The sequence below is a fragment of the Haliotis cracherodii genome, unplaced genomic scaffold (assembly GCF_022045235.1).
Source record: "Haliotis cracherodii isolate W230 unplaced genomic scaffold, xgHalCrac1.p SCAF_17, whole genome shotgun sequence".
NCBI lineage: Eukaryota > Metazoa > Mollusca > Gastropoda > Lepetellida > Haliotidae > Haliotis > Haliotis cracherodii.
In genome coordinates, this window is record NW_027266272.1 from 17,185,693 (window position 1) to 17,205,294 (window position 19,602).

The window sequence follows — 19,602 nt, forward strand, 5'->3', positions numbered from 1 at the left end:
ATAGGATTTTTGGTTAGTCAGCACCACACCCATAGTCGAGTGTCACCATTATGGTAGACGTCCGAGATCCGCACAACTTCGGGTTTACCACATCACTACCACATTAAGCTGATGTGCCGCGATATAACTGGAACACCGTTCTCCTTATGTTAAACCCCATGTCACTCACTCGGTCTCTCACTCGTGTAGGGGGCGGTCGGGTAGCCTAGTGGTTAAAGCGTTCGCTCGTCACGCCGAAAACCCGGGTTCGATTCCCGACGTGGGTACAATGTGTGAAGCCCATTTCTGGTGTCCCCCGCCGTGATATTGCGGGAATATAGCTAAAAGCGGCGTAAAACAACAAACACTCTCACTCATTTGTATATCCGGGGTAGAATAGATATTCAGCAACCCATGCTTATCGTAACGGGCGACTAATGGGATCGGGTGGTCAGGCTCGCTGACTTGGTTGATGCATGTCATCGTCCCAATCGATGCTCATGACGTCAATCACTGGATTGTCAGGTCCAGACTCGATTATTTACAGACCGCTGAAATATTGCTGAGTGCGGCGTTAAACAACAAACACTCTCACTCATTTGTAGAGTGAAGAATCTGTCCAACTGTTATCGTTTCTATTCATGATATCATGATAGTTTACATTCTTTGTAGTTCAAGGAGTTTTAGTATTTCACATCAGACATGTGATAATATGCGAAAGGGTAATGCAGGATAATACACCCTGTATGCTGCTCGCCTAACATATGTTAATCTCCTTTCTTTATTCGCCGCAATGCTGTATCGCATATCTGCGTCAACCCTGTACCCTTCAAATCACACAATGCTTAATACTGTCATCATTTATAAACCTTTCAATGCAATAGTGTAGGTATTTATGAAAAGTTAACGCGACACGTCTTACGTGAAGCGATCGCATACAAAAGCAGAAAAATCAAGTGCTCGGCTTATAAATTAAAAAAAAGTTATAATGCCCAGGATGTTGACACACATGCTTGTAAGAACAAGACCAGGGATTTGTTGTCTCAGCTGACGCGAAATATCTCCTTCTCGTATATCGCATGAGTGACATTGCAATGCAATGCGCCAACAGGTTAAGAGGGCAAAAAAATGTTAATCGGTTTAAGCTCCTTTCTCCTTTTGAAACCAACCCCAGTGAAGCTAGGACAACACGTTCCTGTCTGTTTCACCTGACCGAATCGCTTATACATTGAAGTGCAGTGAGTGAGTGAGTTGGGTTTAACGCCGCTTTTAACAGTATTAGAGTTATATATCGTGTCAGCTTAATGTGGGAGGAAAGCCCGAAGTGATGCAGGTCTTAGACGTTTACCACTTCGGTGAAACCCAGGAGCACGGGTATGGTGCTGACAAACCTAGAAACATAATCGGGGCGAACCGGGATTCAAACCCACAATCATAGGTTTCTGGCGTGCCCAAGGGACACAACTCTGCACAGCGAATCGCAGCGCCTTAGACGACTGGGCCACCCGTGCCCCCGCATTAAAGTGTAGAAATTACAGTTTCAAAAAAAACGTATTTTAGATGAGTAACTGAAACGTTTACGACAATGAAACATGCTCATTGTTGGCAATGTGGTTAACCAGAGACGCTTGTGATGATGTTAAACGTACCAAGCACATTACGCTCGCTTCTTTGGTACGACCAATCTTCTCTAGAAATTAAACCAACCGAGTACTACAGATGATAAATATGGCAGGAAATATTCCCGCAGTATTATTTTAATGCGTCTTAAAAATTGCATTGTTTACTGATCCGATAACACAGTATCTTACTGCTAGATCGGATGACAATTTCATGAGTGAGTGAGTGAGTGAGTGAGTGAGTGAGTGAGAGAGAGTTATAGGAACGGAACTAATACTTTCAATTTTTTTTCAATAAAACCACGTTTTAATTATTTAATGATATCACATACAACGTGTGTTTTATTTTTATTTTTTACGATTTGTGGAATAAATAAGTTAACACAGTTATCAAATAAGGTTTACATGTTACAGTGCTAAAGTTATATTCAGGATGAATACAACCTCTGAAACTTGGTTAGAATTGGCCTTCATCATCCCATGGTGCATGTCTTAGGAGGCGACTCAGGCTCGCTGATTTGGTAGAGGCATGTCTTCATATCCCAATTGGGTGGACCGATGCTCATGATGTCAATCACTGGATTGTCTGGTCCAGACTTGATTGTTTACAGACCGCCATCATATAGCTGGATCATTGCCGAGTGCGGAGTTGAACAACAAACAAACAAACAAACAAACAAACAAAACAATGATTACATCTTAAATATTAGAGGATAAGATTATCCGTTTGTTTTAACATTTCTATTGTGTGTCATGAACACGTCAGGACTGGCTGTACTTTCCCAGTAAAACAATCTTGTAAGAAGGTGACACGGCTGTTTCGTGGACACCTCCACACCCATGAGTGGCTCGCGATACAAACCTAATTAATTCACCTTGTCCCACATTGGATCTCTTGAATGTAAACAAGACGTAGATCGATGTCCACAAGAACTGGCTAGTTACACTATTGTATCTACACATGAGATGATTTCAATAGAAAGCTGAATACAATTATCCTTATCCTGTTTATCTGTGGTTGGTCAAGATGTGTCTTGGTTCCCATATGCTGATATCATGATACCACGCGAGAATCCAAATGAAAGTATATGGCATGTGCAATAATTCCAAACATGAAAGTCCAACCAGCGTCGTCTCTATATATGTCACCAGTCTTCTGAGGCACTTCAAATCGCCGTACAGGGGGGTTGCCCTACGGAGTGACAGAATTCCCTGAACGTGCGTTGGAATCCCAGTTTCACCCTGAGTATTATTGTTCGTTCGTCAGCAGGATACTCGTGCTAATAAACGTCTTAGACCGACTGTCATCCCTGAACAAGCTGAGGTGTCGTGATGTAACTAAAATGCTGCTCAAAGCGTTGTTAAACTCCACTCACTCACTCACTCACTCACTCACTCACTCACGCCTTCTTCCACGATGTGCGTGTACCCACAATGTACATGGTCTATCTAAATGTGCATGGTTGCATTTTCACAGTCGATATCTACATATACTACCCAATGTACACCTACCTACATTTACAAGTCTATATCTACATATACTACCCAGTTACACCTTCTACCTACATTTACAAATCTATATCTACATATATTACCCAATGTACACCTACCTACATTAACAAGTCTATATCTACATATACTAACCAATGTACACCTACCTACATTTACAAGTCTATATCTACATATATTACCCAAAGTACACCTACCTACATTAACACAGTCTATATCTACATATACTAACCAATGTACACCTACCTACATTTACAAGTCTATATCTACATACACTACCCAATGTACACCTACCTACATTTACAAGTCTTTATCTACATATACTACCCAATGTACACCTACCTACATTTACAAGTCTATATCTACATATACTACCCTATGTACACCTTTTACCTACATTTACAAGTCTATATCTACATATACTACCCAATGTACACCTACCTACATTAACACAGTCTATATCTACATATACTAACCAATGTACACCTACCTACATTTACAAGTCTATATCTACATATACTACCCAATGTACACCTACCTACATTTACAAGTCTATATCTACATATACTACCCAATGTACACCTACCTACATTTACAAGTCTATATCTACATACACTACCCAATGTACACCTACCTACATTTACAAGTCTATATCTACATATACTACCCAATGTACACCTACCTACATTTACAAGTCTATATCTACATATACTACCCAATGTACACCTACCTACATTTACAAGTCTATATCTACATATACTACCCAATGTACACCTTTTACCTACATTTACAAGTCTATATCTACATATACTACCCAATGTACACCTACCTACATTTACAAGTCTATATCTACATATACTACCCAATGTACACCTACCTACATTTACAAGTCTATATCTACATATACTACCCAATGTACACCTACCTACATTTACAAGTCTATATCTACATATACTACCCAATGTACACCTACCTACATTTACAAGTCTATATCTACATATACTACCCAATGTACACCTACCTACATTTACAAGTCTATATCTACATATACTACCCCATGTACACCTTCTACCTACATTTACAAGTCTATATCGACATATACTACCCCATGTACACCTTCTACCTACATTTACAAGTCTATATCGACATATTCTACCCGAGCAATATTCCAGCAATATTCCAGCAGTATCACGGTGGGGGACACCAGAAATGGGCTTCACACATTGTATCCATGTCGGGATTCGAGCCCGGGTCTTCAGCGTGACGAGCGAACGCTTTAACCACTAGGCTACCCGACCACCCTTGTCTATTAGCAGCTTGTTGTGATATTTCGAGTTTTGTGTACTTTATATGAAGTTAATATCAAAATTCACCTATTTGATTCGAAATGGGAAGTTCGTTATATATGCATTCTACAAATACTTCCCACACGTACACATTCTGCCTGACAGATGCACACAATGTACACGATTTGTCTATGTGTGTGCCTATATTGTTTCCACTTGTGAGGGACGGAGGGGTAGCCGAATGGTTGAAGTTACAGGTTGGAATCCCATCATGGGTACAATATGTGAAGCACATTTCTGGTCTCACCCGCAAATAAATTGTTGTAATATTGATGGTTGGTTGGTTTGTTGTATTACGCCGCACTCAGCAATATTCCAGCTATATGACGGCGGTCTGTAAATAATCGAGTCTGGACCAGACAATCCAGTGATTGATATCATAAGCATCGATCCACGCAATTGGGATTGATGACGTGCATCAACCAAGTCAGCGAGCCTGACCACCCGACCCCGTTAGTCGCCTCTTACGACAAGCATAGTCGTCTTTAACGGCAAGCATGGGTTGCTGAAGACCTAGTCTCCCCCGGATCTTCATGGGTCTGAAATATTGATGACAGCGACGCAAACCCATCTCGCCCACCAACAAACGTGTCCTCACGTACGAAGTCTAACTACTCTACACTTTATATTATGCAAAGGCAAATAAAGAACATGTGCAGAAATTTGAGTAGTGTAGATGATATAAGGTGATGAAATAAATATTTTATTATTCAGACACAAGAAGAGACTGGACTGAGGCATCGCAAGAACAACCTTCCATATGATCCCGAAAACCAGATGGATGACGATATGAATTGTTGTCAAAGAGGCATCACATCAGCGCAAGCAAAAGTCATATCTGTTTACAAGGAAAACGCTACATGGATATGGAGAATCATTGCTATTGTTGTATTTCTGCTATACATGGCATATTTTGGCTATGCCATGTACTACAAATTTGGCGATGAGGCTTCCTACAGACTTTTAGTATTGACCATATTTGTTGTTTTTCTCATCGTGATGAATCTGATGTGGGACTACATCAAGTCCCCGTTTGAAGCATGTGGAGAGACGTTCACTAACACAGACAATGCCAAAAAAATGAGAGTTGTTAGATAGTGAGTCATCCTAGTTAATGTTAAAAAGCAATAGGTATGAGTGTTTGGGAATTTGGGGGGGGGGGGGGGGGGGGGGTATATGCCTTCTAATCGGAATCGATTGCCTTCGTGAAGGAGCTACTACCTTAATGATATTCTGTTTCACAAATTTGTATTTACTGTGCACGACCAACACTTTAATGAAAATCAATCTGGTCACTTCACCCAAATTACAGCTATAGCTACTGATCGGTGCCACTGTAGCACTGGGCACACGTGGCTCTGTGGCCTGAGACGCAGCAAAGTCCATCCACATCGCCTGTGTTTGTGGGTTTCCAAAGTCGTACATACGTCTATGGCCTTTTGGGGCTTTCCTCCAAAGTTATGTCGCAAACTCATGAAATTGTTTGTTTGATTGATGTTTAACGCCGCACTCAGCAATATTCCAGCTATATGACTGCGGTCTGTAAATAATCGAGTCTGGACCAGACAATCCACCCGATCCCGTTAGTCGCCTTTTACGACAAGCATAGTCGCCTTTTACGGCAAGCCTGGGTTGTAGAAGACCTATTCTACCCCGCATCTTCACGGGTTGAGATCCTGTTCAAAGGGGCATTCAAAACCAAAACCCACTCACCCACCTCTCCTACATGCTGACACATATATTATATTATATTATATTATATTATATTATATTATATTATATATATATTATATTATATTATATTATATATATTATATTATATTATATTATATTATATTATATTATATTTAATGCCGTACCATAGCTATTGGTTTGCAAAGTTACAGGTTTTCATATTCACTCCCTCACCTCGTTTACAGTCGTGCTATAGGAACAGATTTGGGGCCGGTGATTATCATTTCTATTTACCATGTTTCAGTGTGATGTACGTGTTGTGCATGATTGCCATCATCGTGATCCTGGTGATTGAGGTGGCCATCCCCACACCTGACAACCTGATATCCCTGGCAGGTCTTGCTGCCTTCATCATCTTGTGCTTCATCACCTCCACTAACCCTGGAAGGGTGGGTAGCGCACCTCATCCACTTTGGAAGTAATGCCATCTATAAACAAATCCCATGACCCCTTTCGTGAGAATACCCAGTCAGAAGTAACTCTGTGCACCCCATCGATGACTTGTTTAAACCACATTTGTGTATTGGTTGTTCTTGGAAGGATGAGCAAGTATCAACTTTCACCCTTGTCAGCATTATAATGTGCATGGATGTTCTCGATATCAACCACCGTTTTTGTGAGGCTTCACGCTCGATTCTGAGCTCCAGCTGACAACCCAAAGAGACCAAACAATTTAGACATAAATGACCGCATCCTCCAATGTTATTCTTTCATGATCAGCATGTCTTCAATATTTGGAATTCAGGTCGACTGGCACCCCGTGTTCTGGGGACTGGCTCTGCAGTTCTTCTTTGCTGCCATCATCCTGCGGACACAGTGGGGATACGATGGGTTCAAGTGGCTTGGTGATCGAGTAACAGAGTTTCTGGCTCACACTAATGCTGGATCTGAGTTCGTCTTTGACAAACCTGGGCTTCATTTCTTTGCGTTTTCTGTAAGTATGTTTTTTTTGTAAAAAGTTGTTATCCATAAATTGTGTCTACTTTGTCATCCACCAACTTCTAAGTAATACCTATCAAACAATGCATCCTCAAAATACTCAAAAATAATATCATCTTCATATAGGAACATCTTCAGCTATTTTTATTTATCATCCACTGTCTGTATTGTGCATACATCCGATTTCAAATCCAGAAGGGAGACAATTTTATGGTAATAGGTGAGGTGAAATTGGGTTTAACGTCGCGTCCAAGATTATTGCACTTATATAGCGACGTGCATGCACGTGTGTGTGTGTGTGTGTGTGTGTGTGTGTGTGTGTGTGTGTGTGTGTGTGTGTGTGTGTGTGTGGCTGGCTGCTTGTACTAGTCCGGACTAATACCTATTTATAGTGCTAGCTCACTGAGATACCATGCCGCAGTTTAACAAAAATACCCCACTCAGACACAGTATACTGACTCCGAGCCGACCAGTCCTTGCTTTAGCCCCTTAATGCCGAGCGTTAGACAGGGTAACAACAAGTACCATCTTTTAATGTCTTTTGGTATGACGCGGCCGGGGATCAAACTCCGGACCTTCCGCTCTCCGGGCGGACGCTCTACCACTAGACCACGGAGGCGGTCTTATGGTAATAGATAGGTACTCTGTCTTAATTCAACATCACACATATACGGACCAACATGCGCACTGATTCATAATACGCTCATGTTGTTTAAATTGCATTCACCTGAAGAAGGAGTAACGATATACTCCGAAACGTTGTGTTCCTCATAATCAAGACGTTTACATCCATAAATTCTCTCTCTTACGTGTGGTGGTACGGGTGGCCCAGTCGTCTTAGGCGCCGCGATTCGCTGTGCAGAGTTGCGTCAGAAACCTATGATTGTGGGTTCGAATCCCAGATTGCCCCGATTATGTTTCTAGGTTTGTCAGCACCCTACCTATGCTCGTGGGTTTCAACGAAGTGGTAAACGTCTAAGACCTGCATCACTTCGAGCTTTCCTCCCACATTAAGCTGACACGCCGTGATAGTATTGAAATACTGTTAAAAGTTGCGTTAAACCAAACTCACTCACTCTCTTACGTGTATCTCCTCCGCAAGCCATCTAACACATGAACCATCTGTTTTCAGATTATGCCTGTGGTCACTTTCTTCAGCGCCTTCATCTCCATCACCTATTACCTGGGTGTCATGCAAGCGATTGTTAAAGTCTTTGGGCGCTTCCTGTCCTTCTGTCTGGGAACGACACCAGCGGAATCGCTGAATGCTGCGGGCAACATTTTTGTCGGAATGGTACTTAATTCCCTTACATTTCTTCTCTGTATTAGGTTTGGTTTGGTTTGGTTTGTTGTTTAACGCCGCACTCAGCAATATTCCAGCTATATGACGGCGGTCTGTAAATAATCGAGTCTGGACCAGACAATCCAGTGATTAATATCATGAGCATCGATCCACGCAATTGGGATCGATGACATGCATCAACCAAGTCAGCGAGCCTGACTACCCGACCCCGTTAGTCGCCTTTTACGACAAGCATCTATAGTCGCCTTTTACGGCAAGCATGGGTTGCTGAAGACCTATTCTACCCCTCTCTGTATTAGGACAGTCATCATACATATATTTAAAAGTGCGTTTGCGTAGACGTTTTATATTTAGAAATACCCCAGTGCCGCGTCAGGCAACAAACAAAAACTTACTCTTTAATGCAAATTGCGTGAGTGGCGGGAGTGTAGGGCTGGACGTGTTTGACGTGAACACTTTTACTGTGGACTTGTGGGAGACACATGCATCATTGACTAAAATGATACCCGATGTTGTTTCTTATTTTGATTTGTATCTTGGGTTGGTTGGTTTGTTGTTTAACGCCGCACTCAGCAATATTCCAGCTATATGACGGCGGTCTGTAAATAATCGAGTCTGGACCAGACAATCCAGTGATTGACATCATGAGCATCGATCCACGCAACTGGGATCGATGACATGCATCAACCAAGTCAGTGAGCCTGACCACCCGATCCCGTTAGTCGCCTTTTACGACAAGCATAGTCACCTTTTATGGCAAGCGTGGGGTGCTGAAGACATATTCTACCCCGGAATCATCACGGGTCTTGACTTGTATCTAATGCTTTCGCGTTTCTTCAGGTAAGCAATTCATTTGCCTTTGCATGTGGCAAGATACGCTCCAGCTTTTCGCGAACACCTGGTATCATCACTATTTGATAGTGATTCTTAAGCACATAGTCATAGTCTGAGTGGACTTATGATTATGGAAAGGGGTGTGTCGCTTTCATGTTCATGCTAGTTAGGCTCGCAGGGCAGATTGTCCGCCAAGGTTCCATTAATAAGACCAGTCTGTTTAATGCATCCTGGTTTTTTAAAACCAAGTTTAACTTGTTCTATGTTTTCTACAATTTGCCACAGAATCATGCAGCCACCTAGATCTGGAATACCTGAACTTGCCATTGTGAACAACCCCAGTATTGTCGGTTTTCAGACTGAAGCTCCTCTTATGATAAAGCCATTCTTGGATACGATGACAAAATCTGAGCTCCATGCAGTGATGACAGGAGGATTCGCTACAATTGCAGGAAGTGTTCTTGGAGCCTACATTGGGTTTGGGGTAAGCAATTATGTAATCTCCAGAGTGATATATCATTACAACCTTATTTGAAGCAACAACTTTGGTCGCAAAAATGAAAATATAGAGACATATTTTATACTTTGTTCCATGTATTCATTTAGAAGATAAACCTCCTGTGTTTTGAAATTTGAGGTTGTCTGAGTGTGGATTTTTTAAAGGGTCACAGTAAAAGATATTAAGTTCAAGATTAATTACCTATATTCTTGAAATACGACAAACGGGATCGGGTGGTCAGGCTCACTAACGTGGTCGATGTATGTCATCGTATCCAAGTTGCGTGGATCGATGCTCATAATATCAATTACTGGTGTCATTGCTTGGTTCAGACTCGATTATTTACAAACCGCCGTCACGTGGCTGAAATATTGCTGAGTGCAGTATCAACAAACAAACAAACAAACAAACAAACAAACAAACGTTTAAAATAATCGTTACAATACAGACAGGTTTTAAAAAATATAATTGATCAAATAACCATCCATAGTTATATATTTAATTACATCAATGAAGTCATTTCTTGGAAATCAACCATTGTAGGGGCGACAGTGTAAAGAAAAATGACCAAAAACTTTCAAATAACTTTTCAATCACAGTGTTAATTAAAAACAATTTAAAGTTGTACCAGTTGGTTTGAAATAACTCTGCAGTAACAGTAATTCACATTCAGAATGGCTATCTCTGTTTACAAATTACATCAACCAGAGGACAACCCGGATCTGTAATCATGTTCACCATTAACGTGATGATTTACAAATGGAAAAGAGCGTACTGGCACAACCTCGTTGCCAACGGAATCACCCCGAAGAAGGCTGAATACCGCAGTTTGTAGCTAAGGACGATTCAGAAGTGTACGACACGAGAGATGTTTGATGCGGATGCTTGTGTGGCCCTTACAGTTGGTTGTTGATTGTTTTGTTGTTTAACGCCGCACACAGCAATATTCCAGCTATATGACGGCGGTCTGTAAATAATCTGGACCAGACAATCCAGTGATTGATATCATGAGCATCGATCCACGCAATTGGGATCAATGACATGCATCAACCAAGTCAGCGAGCCTGACAACCCAATCCCGTTAGTCGCCTTTTACGACGAACGTAGTCGCCTTTTACGGCAAGCATGGGTTGCTGAAGACCTATTCTACCCCGGAATCTTCACGGGTCGGCCCTTACGGAGTGTAAAAATAATTTTAAAAACCAGTGAAATCACCCCATCTTCTTATATAGATTTAGATTTAGATCAGTTTATATCAAAATAAATTCCCAACCGCACTGTACTATGTCAAGAACGATGACTTATATAAATTAAACTTTCCAGTAATCAACTCTCATTTTATGTCGAGCATACTCCTGCAGCTCCAACCTTTGGTGTTTACAAGTCACAACCTTTGAGGTACAATCGATCATGCTCTTTCTACGAATGTTTAAAAGACCTCCATGCGAATCTTGCCTGAGGTTGCATGATGCAGGGTACGACATTCAAGGCATAAAAAAAGTTTCAAAACGTTTGATGTAGACACCTGGATTGACGAAAATGTCAGATGCAAGTCCCTGTTTTGACTTCACCATGTTTCACCGTTTCTGTTTCAAGTAAACAGTTGATTTGCCTTTGCATGTGTTCGTGACGGGTGACTACGGTGGGGCAGGGTACCTCACCTTTTCGCGAACACTTGGTACCATGACCGTTTTGATAGTGATTCCTAAACACATGCTCATGATATGGTCCGGAATCCTACTATGGACAATGCCTTTAGCAACGATTTCTTATGCTTTGTGGAATGGTCTGTAGCCTTGTTTAATAGATACAGTACGTTCAATGCAGTTGTTACACGTGGCAAATAATCCTCACAAACTCTTACTTCAGATTTAATTCTGTCTTCAGGTTCCTCCCAATCATTTACTGTCAGCGTCAGTAATGTCCGCCCCTGCGGCCCTCGCCATCTCTAAACTGATGTGTCCAGAGACCGAAGTCACTATTTCGTCGTCGGACGACTATAATAAAATGAAAAAAGGGTAAGTTTGTCGCGCAGTCTTAGATAAAATTATGACTGCCATTGACTTACTTGAATCATTATTTCTTTCAATGGTAACAGTAATTCTTACTTAAATATGAAATGTATCATTGATATCTGTTATTCTAGGTGCTAGGATAACTAAAACTTGATAATCATTGATATGATGGAAAAAATTAAACATATCATTAAATGACTTAAAAATATCAGTAACTGGACAAACGATATCATTAATTGTAAGCATGGTATCAAAAGAATAACTGTCATAATGAATTTCAAGATATCATTTATTATTTCTATTGATTACTTTATTTCACGATGCTATCAACTATTAACATATATCATGAAGTATTTTGATGATATCAGTCAATAATTTATGAAACCAATAAAACATACATGTAACTGATATCATTTAATAAATAATATTATCACGAAAATGGTAAGTATAACAAATATGAAAATGGCACACTTGTTGTTTGTTTGTGTCTTGTTTAACGCCGCACTCAGCAATATTCCAGCTATATGACGGCGGTCTGTAAATAATCGAGTCTGGACCAGACAATCCAGTGATTGACATCATGAACATCGATCCACGCAATTGGGATCGATGACATGCATCAACCAAGTCAGCGAGCCTGACCACCCGATCCCGTTAGTTACGACAAGCATAGTCGCCTTTTACGGCATGCATGGGTTGCTAAAGACCTATACTACCCCGGATCTTCACGGTTCAATACGACACTTCTGACTTGTTCGTATGACTAAGGAGCTCTTGCTTTCACGTTGATGGTGTCATCTGAGGACTGTCTCCGCATCTTGGCAAAACATTTATAGTCTATAGTTAACTATGAGTTGTTAGTAAAAGTACACTAAAGAGTTTGCCTTCGTGTGTTGGTATAACACATATATTATTAATCATACATATTACATTAACGGACCGCCTCCGTGGTCTAGTGGTAGAGCGTCCGCCCGGAGAGCGGAAGGTCCGGGGTTCAATCCCCGACCGCGTCATACCAAAAGACGTTAAAAGATGGTACTTGTTGTTACCCTGTCTGGCGCTCGGCATTAAGGGGCTAAAACAAGGACTGGTCGGCTCGGAGTCAGTCTACTATGTCTGAGTGGGGTATTCATGTTAAACTGCGGCCTGGTATCTCAGTGAGCTAGCACTATAAATCGGCATCAGTCCGGACTAGTACAAGCAGCCACACAAACACACACGTGCATGCACGTCGCTATATAAGTGCAATAATCTTGGACGCGACGTTAAACCCCATTTCACCTATTACATTAACCATCGATATGAACTATAACCTTGTATTGAAAATATGTGTACACTTTTATATAGTTCACCATAACACAAAGGTAAAATATTCCAAATACTCATACCAAATACCCGAAATCTCATCAAAGACTTTTGAATATTGTTCATTGATATAAAGACCGTTCAGTTTCGTATTTACTCAAACGTTTCATTCCATATGAAAAGGTAACATTTATTTCAGATATCTCACCGGTTCAAAATCTATATCAATCCTTTTAGTCAATGATCATGACTCGTGGTCTTCACTGCCATTAATTCATGCTTCACAGGCAACAACGCAACCTGATTGAGGCCGCTTCTGAGGGTGCATCAACGTCCATCGGCCTTATCGCCAACATCGTTGTCAACGTCATTGCTTTTCTCGCTCTCCTCGCCTTCGTCAATGCCACACTTACCTGGTTTGGGGACCGGGTAGGAATAGAAGGCTTGACCTTTGAGGTAGGATATTATCGTTTATTAACATATGAGTGGATGGTTCATTGTTTGTTTTATGTTCATACTCCTTCCGACCCGTGAAGATTCCGGAGTAGAATAGGTCCCATGCTTGCCGTAAAAGGCGACTATGCTTGTCGTAAGAGGCGACTAACGGGATCGGGTGGTCAGGCTCGCTGACTTGGTTGATGCATGTCATCGATCCCAATTTCGGGGATCGATGCTCATGATATTAATCACTGGATTGTCTGGTCCAGACTCGATTATTTACAGACCGCCGTCAACGTCGCACTCAGCAATATTCCAGCTATATGACGGCGGTCTGTAAATAAACGAGTCTGGACCAGACAATCCAGTGATTGACATCATGAGCATCGATCCACGCATTTGGGATCAATGACATGCATCAACCAAGTCAGCGAGCCTGACCACCCGATCCCGTTAGTCGTCTCTTACGACAAGCATAGTCGCATTTTAAGGCAAGCATGACCAAATCTAACCCTGATGCATTGCTACATTCATGACATTGTCTTCTTCTTTCAGTTAATTTGCTCCTATCTGCTGTACCCAGTAGCCTTGTTCATGGGTACACAGCCATCTGACTGTCGTCGCGTGGCTGAGCTGATTGGCGTGAAGACCTTCACGAACGAGTTCATAGCCTACAAATCTCTTCAAGAACTGCTGCAAAACAGACAGACGTTCCTTAACTACACACAGAACTACGGCTACCAGGATGATTGGCACTGGGATGGCCAAGCTGCTGTTCTTACTCAATGGAATATGACGCTTAAGAGAGGATTCATGGAGGTAATGGTCGCTAAATTAATTATGACGATATTCACGTAAGCAAGATACATGTTGGACGTTGCAAATATGACCCGTGAAGATCCGGGGTAGAATAGGTCTTCAGCAACCCATGCTTGCCGTAAAAGGCGACTAAGGGGATCGGGTTGTCAATTTCGCTGACTTGATGCATGCAATCGATCCCAATTGCGTGGATTGATGCTCATTATGTCAGTTACTGGATTGTCTGGTCCAGACTTAAAGAGTAAGTTTTTGTTTGTTGCCTGACGCGGCACTGGGGTATTTCTAAATATAAAACGTCTACGCAAACGCACTTTTAAATATATGTATGATGACTGTCCTAATACAGAGAGGGGTAGAATAGGTCTTCAGCAACCCATGCTTGCCGTAAAAGGTGACTATGCTTGTCGTAAAAGGCGACTAACGGGATCGGGTGGTCAGGCTCACTGACTTGGTTGATGCATCTCATCGATCCCAGTTGCGTGGATCGATGCTCATGATGTCAATCACTGGATTGTCTGGTCCAGACTCGATTATTTACAGATCGCCGTCATATAACTGGAATATTGCTGAGTGCGGCGTTAAACAACAAACAAAAAACAAACGTTGCACATGTGGGTCATGATCAGTCCTGCGTATATTCCAATCTAATGCCATATAAAATGAAATCTTTAATTGTTCATGATCATGTCTGATGTCTGCCTCTGGTACATGCATTTTGTCTAAGGCTTCGTGGTGTGTCTTGACTTCCAGGAACGCTCAGAGGTGATATCAACGTATGCATTATGCGGGTTTTCAAACGTTGGATCCATGGGCATCCTCCTGGGTGGGCTATCGGCGCTCGCTCCGTCTCGGAAGAAGGATCTTTCTTCCATAGTACTGCGGGCCATGATAGCAGGGAATATGGCATGTTTTTTCACAGCATGTATTGCGGGTAAGAATATACCATTCAATTCAATATTATTTATTTAGAAAAGTGAACATCGCATTTTGCACTTCAATGGAACACAAATTACATTAGGATTTCCAAGATTTCAGTTATTGTCGGCGGTCGGGTAGCCTCGTGGTTAAAGCGTTCGCTCGTCATGCCGAAGACCCGGGTTCGAATCCCGACATGGGTACAATGTGTGAAGCCCATTTCTGGTGTCCCCCGCCGTGATATTGCTGGAATATTGCTGGAATATTGCTAAAAGCGGCGTAAAACCTCACTCACTCATTCACTCAATGATTGTCCCCCTTTTAGGCGTTGACTGTATATGCACTGCCACGTCGATTGTCTCAATTGTCATTTAATAGCTATCATAAGTAATACGTAGTATAAAATCGAAGCATAGAATAATTAACTAATTTGTCGAACATGTATGTGATGTTTAGTCTTATATGTTCATTGTTTCTTTTGCAGGTTTGTTTTACAAAGAATTCTAAGCCATCAGTGAGGAACAATATAATCGCTGGATTTACAGTGCAAGAAACTATTGAGATAAACACACACTGTATTTACCATTATCGTACTCGACTCAGGTGGATAGAAAATGGCAGAAATGATGCATAATACATATTTATCATAAGAGAGATATGACATGATACAATTTGTTGAATATATTTTTGAATTAGCTAATAAGAAACAACCAATGCCCATATGGGTCCATATTGCTCAGTGTTGCTTCTTCAATGAAGTTGGGAACGCGTGGCCCAGTCGTCTAAGGCGCCGCGATTCGCTGTGCAGAGTTGCGTCCCTTGGGCACGCCAGAAACCTATGATTGTGGGTTCGAATCCCGGTTCGCCCCGATTATGTTTCTAGGTTTGTCAGCACCATACCCGTGCTCGTGGGTTTCACCGAAGTGGTAAACGTCTGAGATTTGCATCACTTCGGGCTTTCCTCCCACATTGAGCTGACACACCGCGATATAACTGTAATACTGTTAAAAGCGGCGTTAAACCTAACTCACTCACTCACTCTAATATGTTGCTATGCCATCCGCACCGGAAGTATATTTCAGACCACATCTCATTGGCAAACTGTAGCAATGCCTTGTCACAGAGACATTGTACGTGCGCATCATTGTCGGCACTTTGCATGTTGCTTTAAGCTTTGATCAATCGGCTGCATGTTTTTTTTCTCTTAAATATTCACAAACATTACACCTCAAACCTCTCTCCTTGAAAACTAATCTTGAATGAATATAAATCAAAAGGATTTTGTAAAATAATTGTTTGAAATAATTGATTTTTTCTCAAAGTGTCAATACTGCAGAATCACTTCAGGACAGATTAAATATGTTTAAATAAATGAAAGCTCCAAACCCACTTTCATAATCATTAGAAATCATTCCTATTTAGAACAAATTTTGAACACAGTATGCCTATTGACCTTGATTCATATATCTTACTTGGCTAAGATAAATACCATGTACACGATATTCCAACCAAATAATCAACCATTACTGTTGGAGATTCGTATGTTTATTCGTATAAATCATCAGGCAATTGTGAACTTGAATGTTTTTAAACTTACAAAATTTGTCGCTTCTACTTTTCATTGTTTGTATCAAAATATGTTTGTTAAACATGATTATTGTTGAGAATTTTGTGGATGATAGCTTAACTTAGAATGAGTTATTCTATATGTCAAGTTTCTATATTTCTAAACTGAGGGTTAATTCAAACATAAACTTGAATTGATTACACGATTTATTAGAAATGTTTATTTGCTCAAATGTATAATTCTCAGCTATTCTGTGTTGCTTATATCGCATGTTGTGATATATCACAATGATTCAATCAAACTGAGGGCAAAAGAAAAATTATTATACCTCTCCTTTGATTTATATGTTTGATTTTCAATTGAAAACATCTTAAGTTGGCGATATTATATAAAAAATGAGCAGTACTCAAAGAATAGTTCTATATGGTGTTACTTTGTTAAAGAAAGAATGAAAGAAAGACAGCTTTACACAGCTGCTAATGGGTATCTCATACATCTTGTCTCATCTAAATTAGGGGTAGGGGTCATGTGGTTGCAGCTTGATTTCTCACCCCAGTCTTCATTGAAACATAGAGAATCTCACCCGAGTGTCTTTTGATATCAAATATATCAACACGAGTTTTTTTTAAATCTATAAGTGGCAAAACTCCGAGGCTTGTCAAAAGACATTAGGGTGAGATTTTATTTATCATCCAACATCATTCTTCCAGTTTTTTTCAGTTTGTAGACAGTAATAAGCAGTGTCTTAAGTGTAAAACGTACTGCTAACAGTTTCAGTAGCAGAGCCATTGGTGATGTCATTTGATTGTGACGTCATGGTAGCCAATAACGTCACAATGGTCTGCAAAGAATTGTGATCGATTTCATTGAAGCGATATCTACACTGTAGATACCGCTCGATCTCACCCAAGTGATATCTCCTGTGGGAGCCAGTTTTGGATGATGAAGTTTATTTGTACACAAAATTACCCAACAGAAGATTACATTTTTACAAACTGTTGCAGAAATGAGTGATGGTAATAGACATAATCATATTTAACAACAGTTCTTTCAATTCTGAATTGCAGAAAAAACAAACTCGATATACTTCCTTTTCCCCTCAGTTTATGAACCAGCATTTGATATATCGAGATCTAGTGGATTAAAGCAATGTGACAATGTACACGTTTAAACGACATGTAACAGAAGGCATGATTTGTGTATGTTTTTTTTTAAATCATTTGTACATATTTTATTAATAAACGTTTCTATTTATGCTGTGTTTGAACTCTTACCTGTACAGACTCCTAATGAGAGACTTCCGTAGCTTTTATAATGTTAAAAACTTCGTAACATCAACGATGTGACATAGAGAGTGAATGTTAATACTGATTAGGACCCCGTGGATCCAGACATGAAGCTGACATCAAGTTATGCACTTGATGATTGTCCTGTTGGTCATCAATGGGTCAACACCTTCAGCGGTCCACGTTCAAATTTAACATTATTTTTGTTAAACGCAGCTCTCTGTAATAATATTCCAGCTATACGACGACACCCTGGACAGAAGTAGGTTCCAAATAAAACCAGTGACGAATAGTATGAGCAATGTCTCACGTGGTCGGGGTATGATGACACGCAATCACCCAAATCACAAAGTCGACTAAATTAATCGCCACTTTACGAAACACAACCTCATTAACATCAGATCTTAGTTCTCGCTACTGCTTAGTGATATCTCCTGTGGGAGCCAGTTTTGGATGATAAAGTTTATTTGTACACAAAATTACCCAACAGAAGATTACATTTTTACAAACTGTTGCAGAAATGAGTGATGGTAATAGACATAATCATATTTAACAACAGTTCTTTCAATTCTGAATTGCAGAAAAAACAAACTCGATATACTTCCTTTTCCCCTCAGTTTATGAACCAGCATTTGATCTATCGAGATCTAGTGGATTAACGCAATGTGACAATGTACACGTTTAAACGACATGTAACAGAAGGCATGATTTGTGTATGTTTTTTTTAAATCATTTGTACATATTTTATTAATAAACGTTTCTATTTATGCTGTGTTTGAACTCTTACCTGTACAGACTCCTAATGAGAGACTTCCGTAGCTTTTATAATGTTAAAAACTTCGTAACATCAACGATGTGACATAGAGAGTGAATGTTAATACTGATTAGGACCCCGTGGATCCAGACATGAAGCTGACATCAAGTTATGCACTTGATGATTGTCCTGTTGGTCATCAATGGGTCAGCACCTTCAGCGGTCCACGTTCAAATTTAACATTATTTTTGTTAAACGCAGCTCTCTGTAATAATATTCCAGCTATACGACGACACCCTGGACAGAAGTAGGTTCCAAATAAAACCAGTGATGAATAGTATGAGCAATGTCTCACGTGGTCGGGATATGATGACACGCAATCACCCAAATCACAAAGTCGACTAAATTAATCGCCACTTTACGAAACACAACCTCATTAACATCAGATCTTAGTTCTCGCTACTGCTTAACAAAGATCTGAGGACATTCCATTGCGGGTAATGTCAGAACGACCAATCAGACCAATCAGAGCATCGCTTATCAGATCATAAAAGTTACGGTTGGAATGTGATTTTTGGTCGTGTAACCCTCGAAAAAACAACACAATCCGCACGACAGTTATGGGCTATTTTTTAATCGAGTGTATGTCAAACTATGTTTCGAAGCGTAGTCACCAGTTTGAAACTCGTGCCATAAAGATTAAGCTGCCTTTTGATTGGCTATTGTCGACTTCTTGTTAGT

General features: G+C 40.5%; 1 protein-coding gene across 1 annotated transcript in view; it reads left to right on the forward strand.

Annotated features, from left to right (window-relative positions):
* LOC139464923 (solute carrier family 28 member 3-like) overlaps positions 1 to 19,315 on the forward strand; it is a 31,777-nt gene extending 12,462 nt beyond the window's left edge. Inside the window, exons 3-12 of the mRNA XM_071246524.1 lie at positions 5,168 to 5,550; positions 6,432 to 6,576; positions 6,933 to 7,121; positions 8,259 to 8,420; positions 9,622 to 9,747; positions 11,650 to 11,780; positions 13,370 to 13,538; positions 14,076 to 14,339; positions 15,090 to 15,270; positions 15,739 to 19,315. Coding sequence (XP_071102625.1) covers positions 5,168 to 5,550; positions 6,432 to 6,576; positions 6,933 to 7,121; positions 8,259 to 8,420; positions 9,622 to 9,747; positions 11,650 to 11,780; positions 13,370 to 13,538; positions 14,076 to 14,339; positions 15,090 to 15,270; positions 15,739 to 15,761 — 1,773 coding nt within the window. The 3' untranslated portion in view covers positions 15,762 to 19,315. The remainder of the gene's footprint in view (positions 1 to 5,167; positions 5,551 to 6,431; positions 6,577 to 6,932; positions 7,122 to 8,258; positions 8,421 to 9,621; positions 9,748 to 11,649; positions 11,781 to 13,369; positions 13,539 to 14,075; positions 14,340 to 15,089; positions 15,271 to 15,738) is intronic.
* The last annotated feature ends 287 nt before the right edge of the window (positions 19,316 to 19,602 follow it).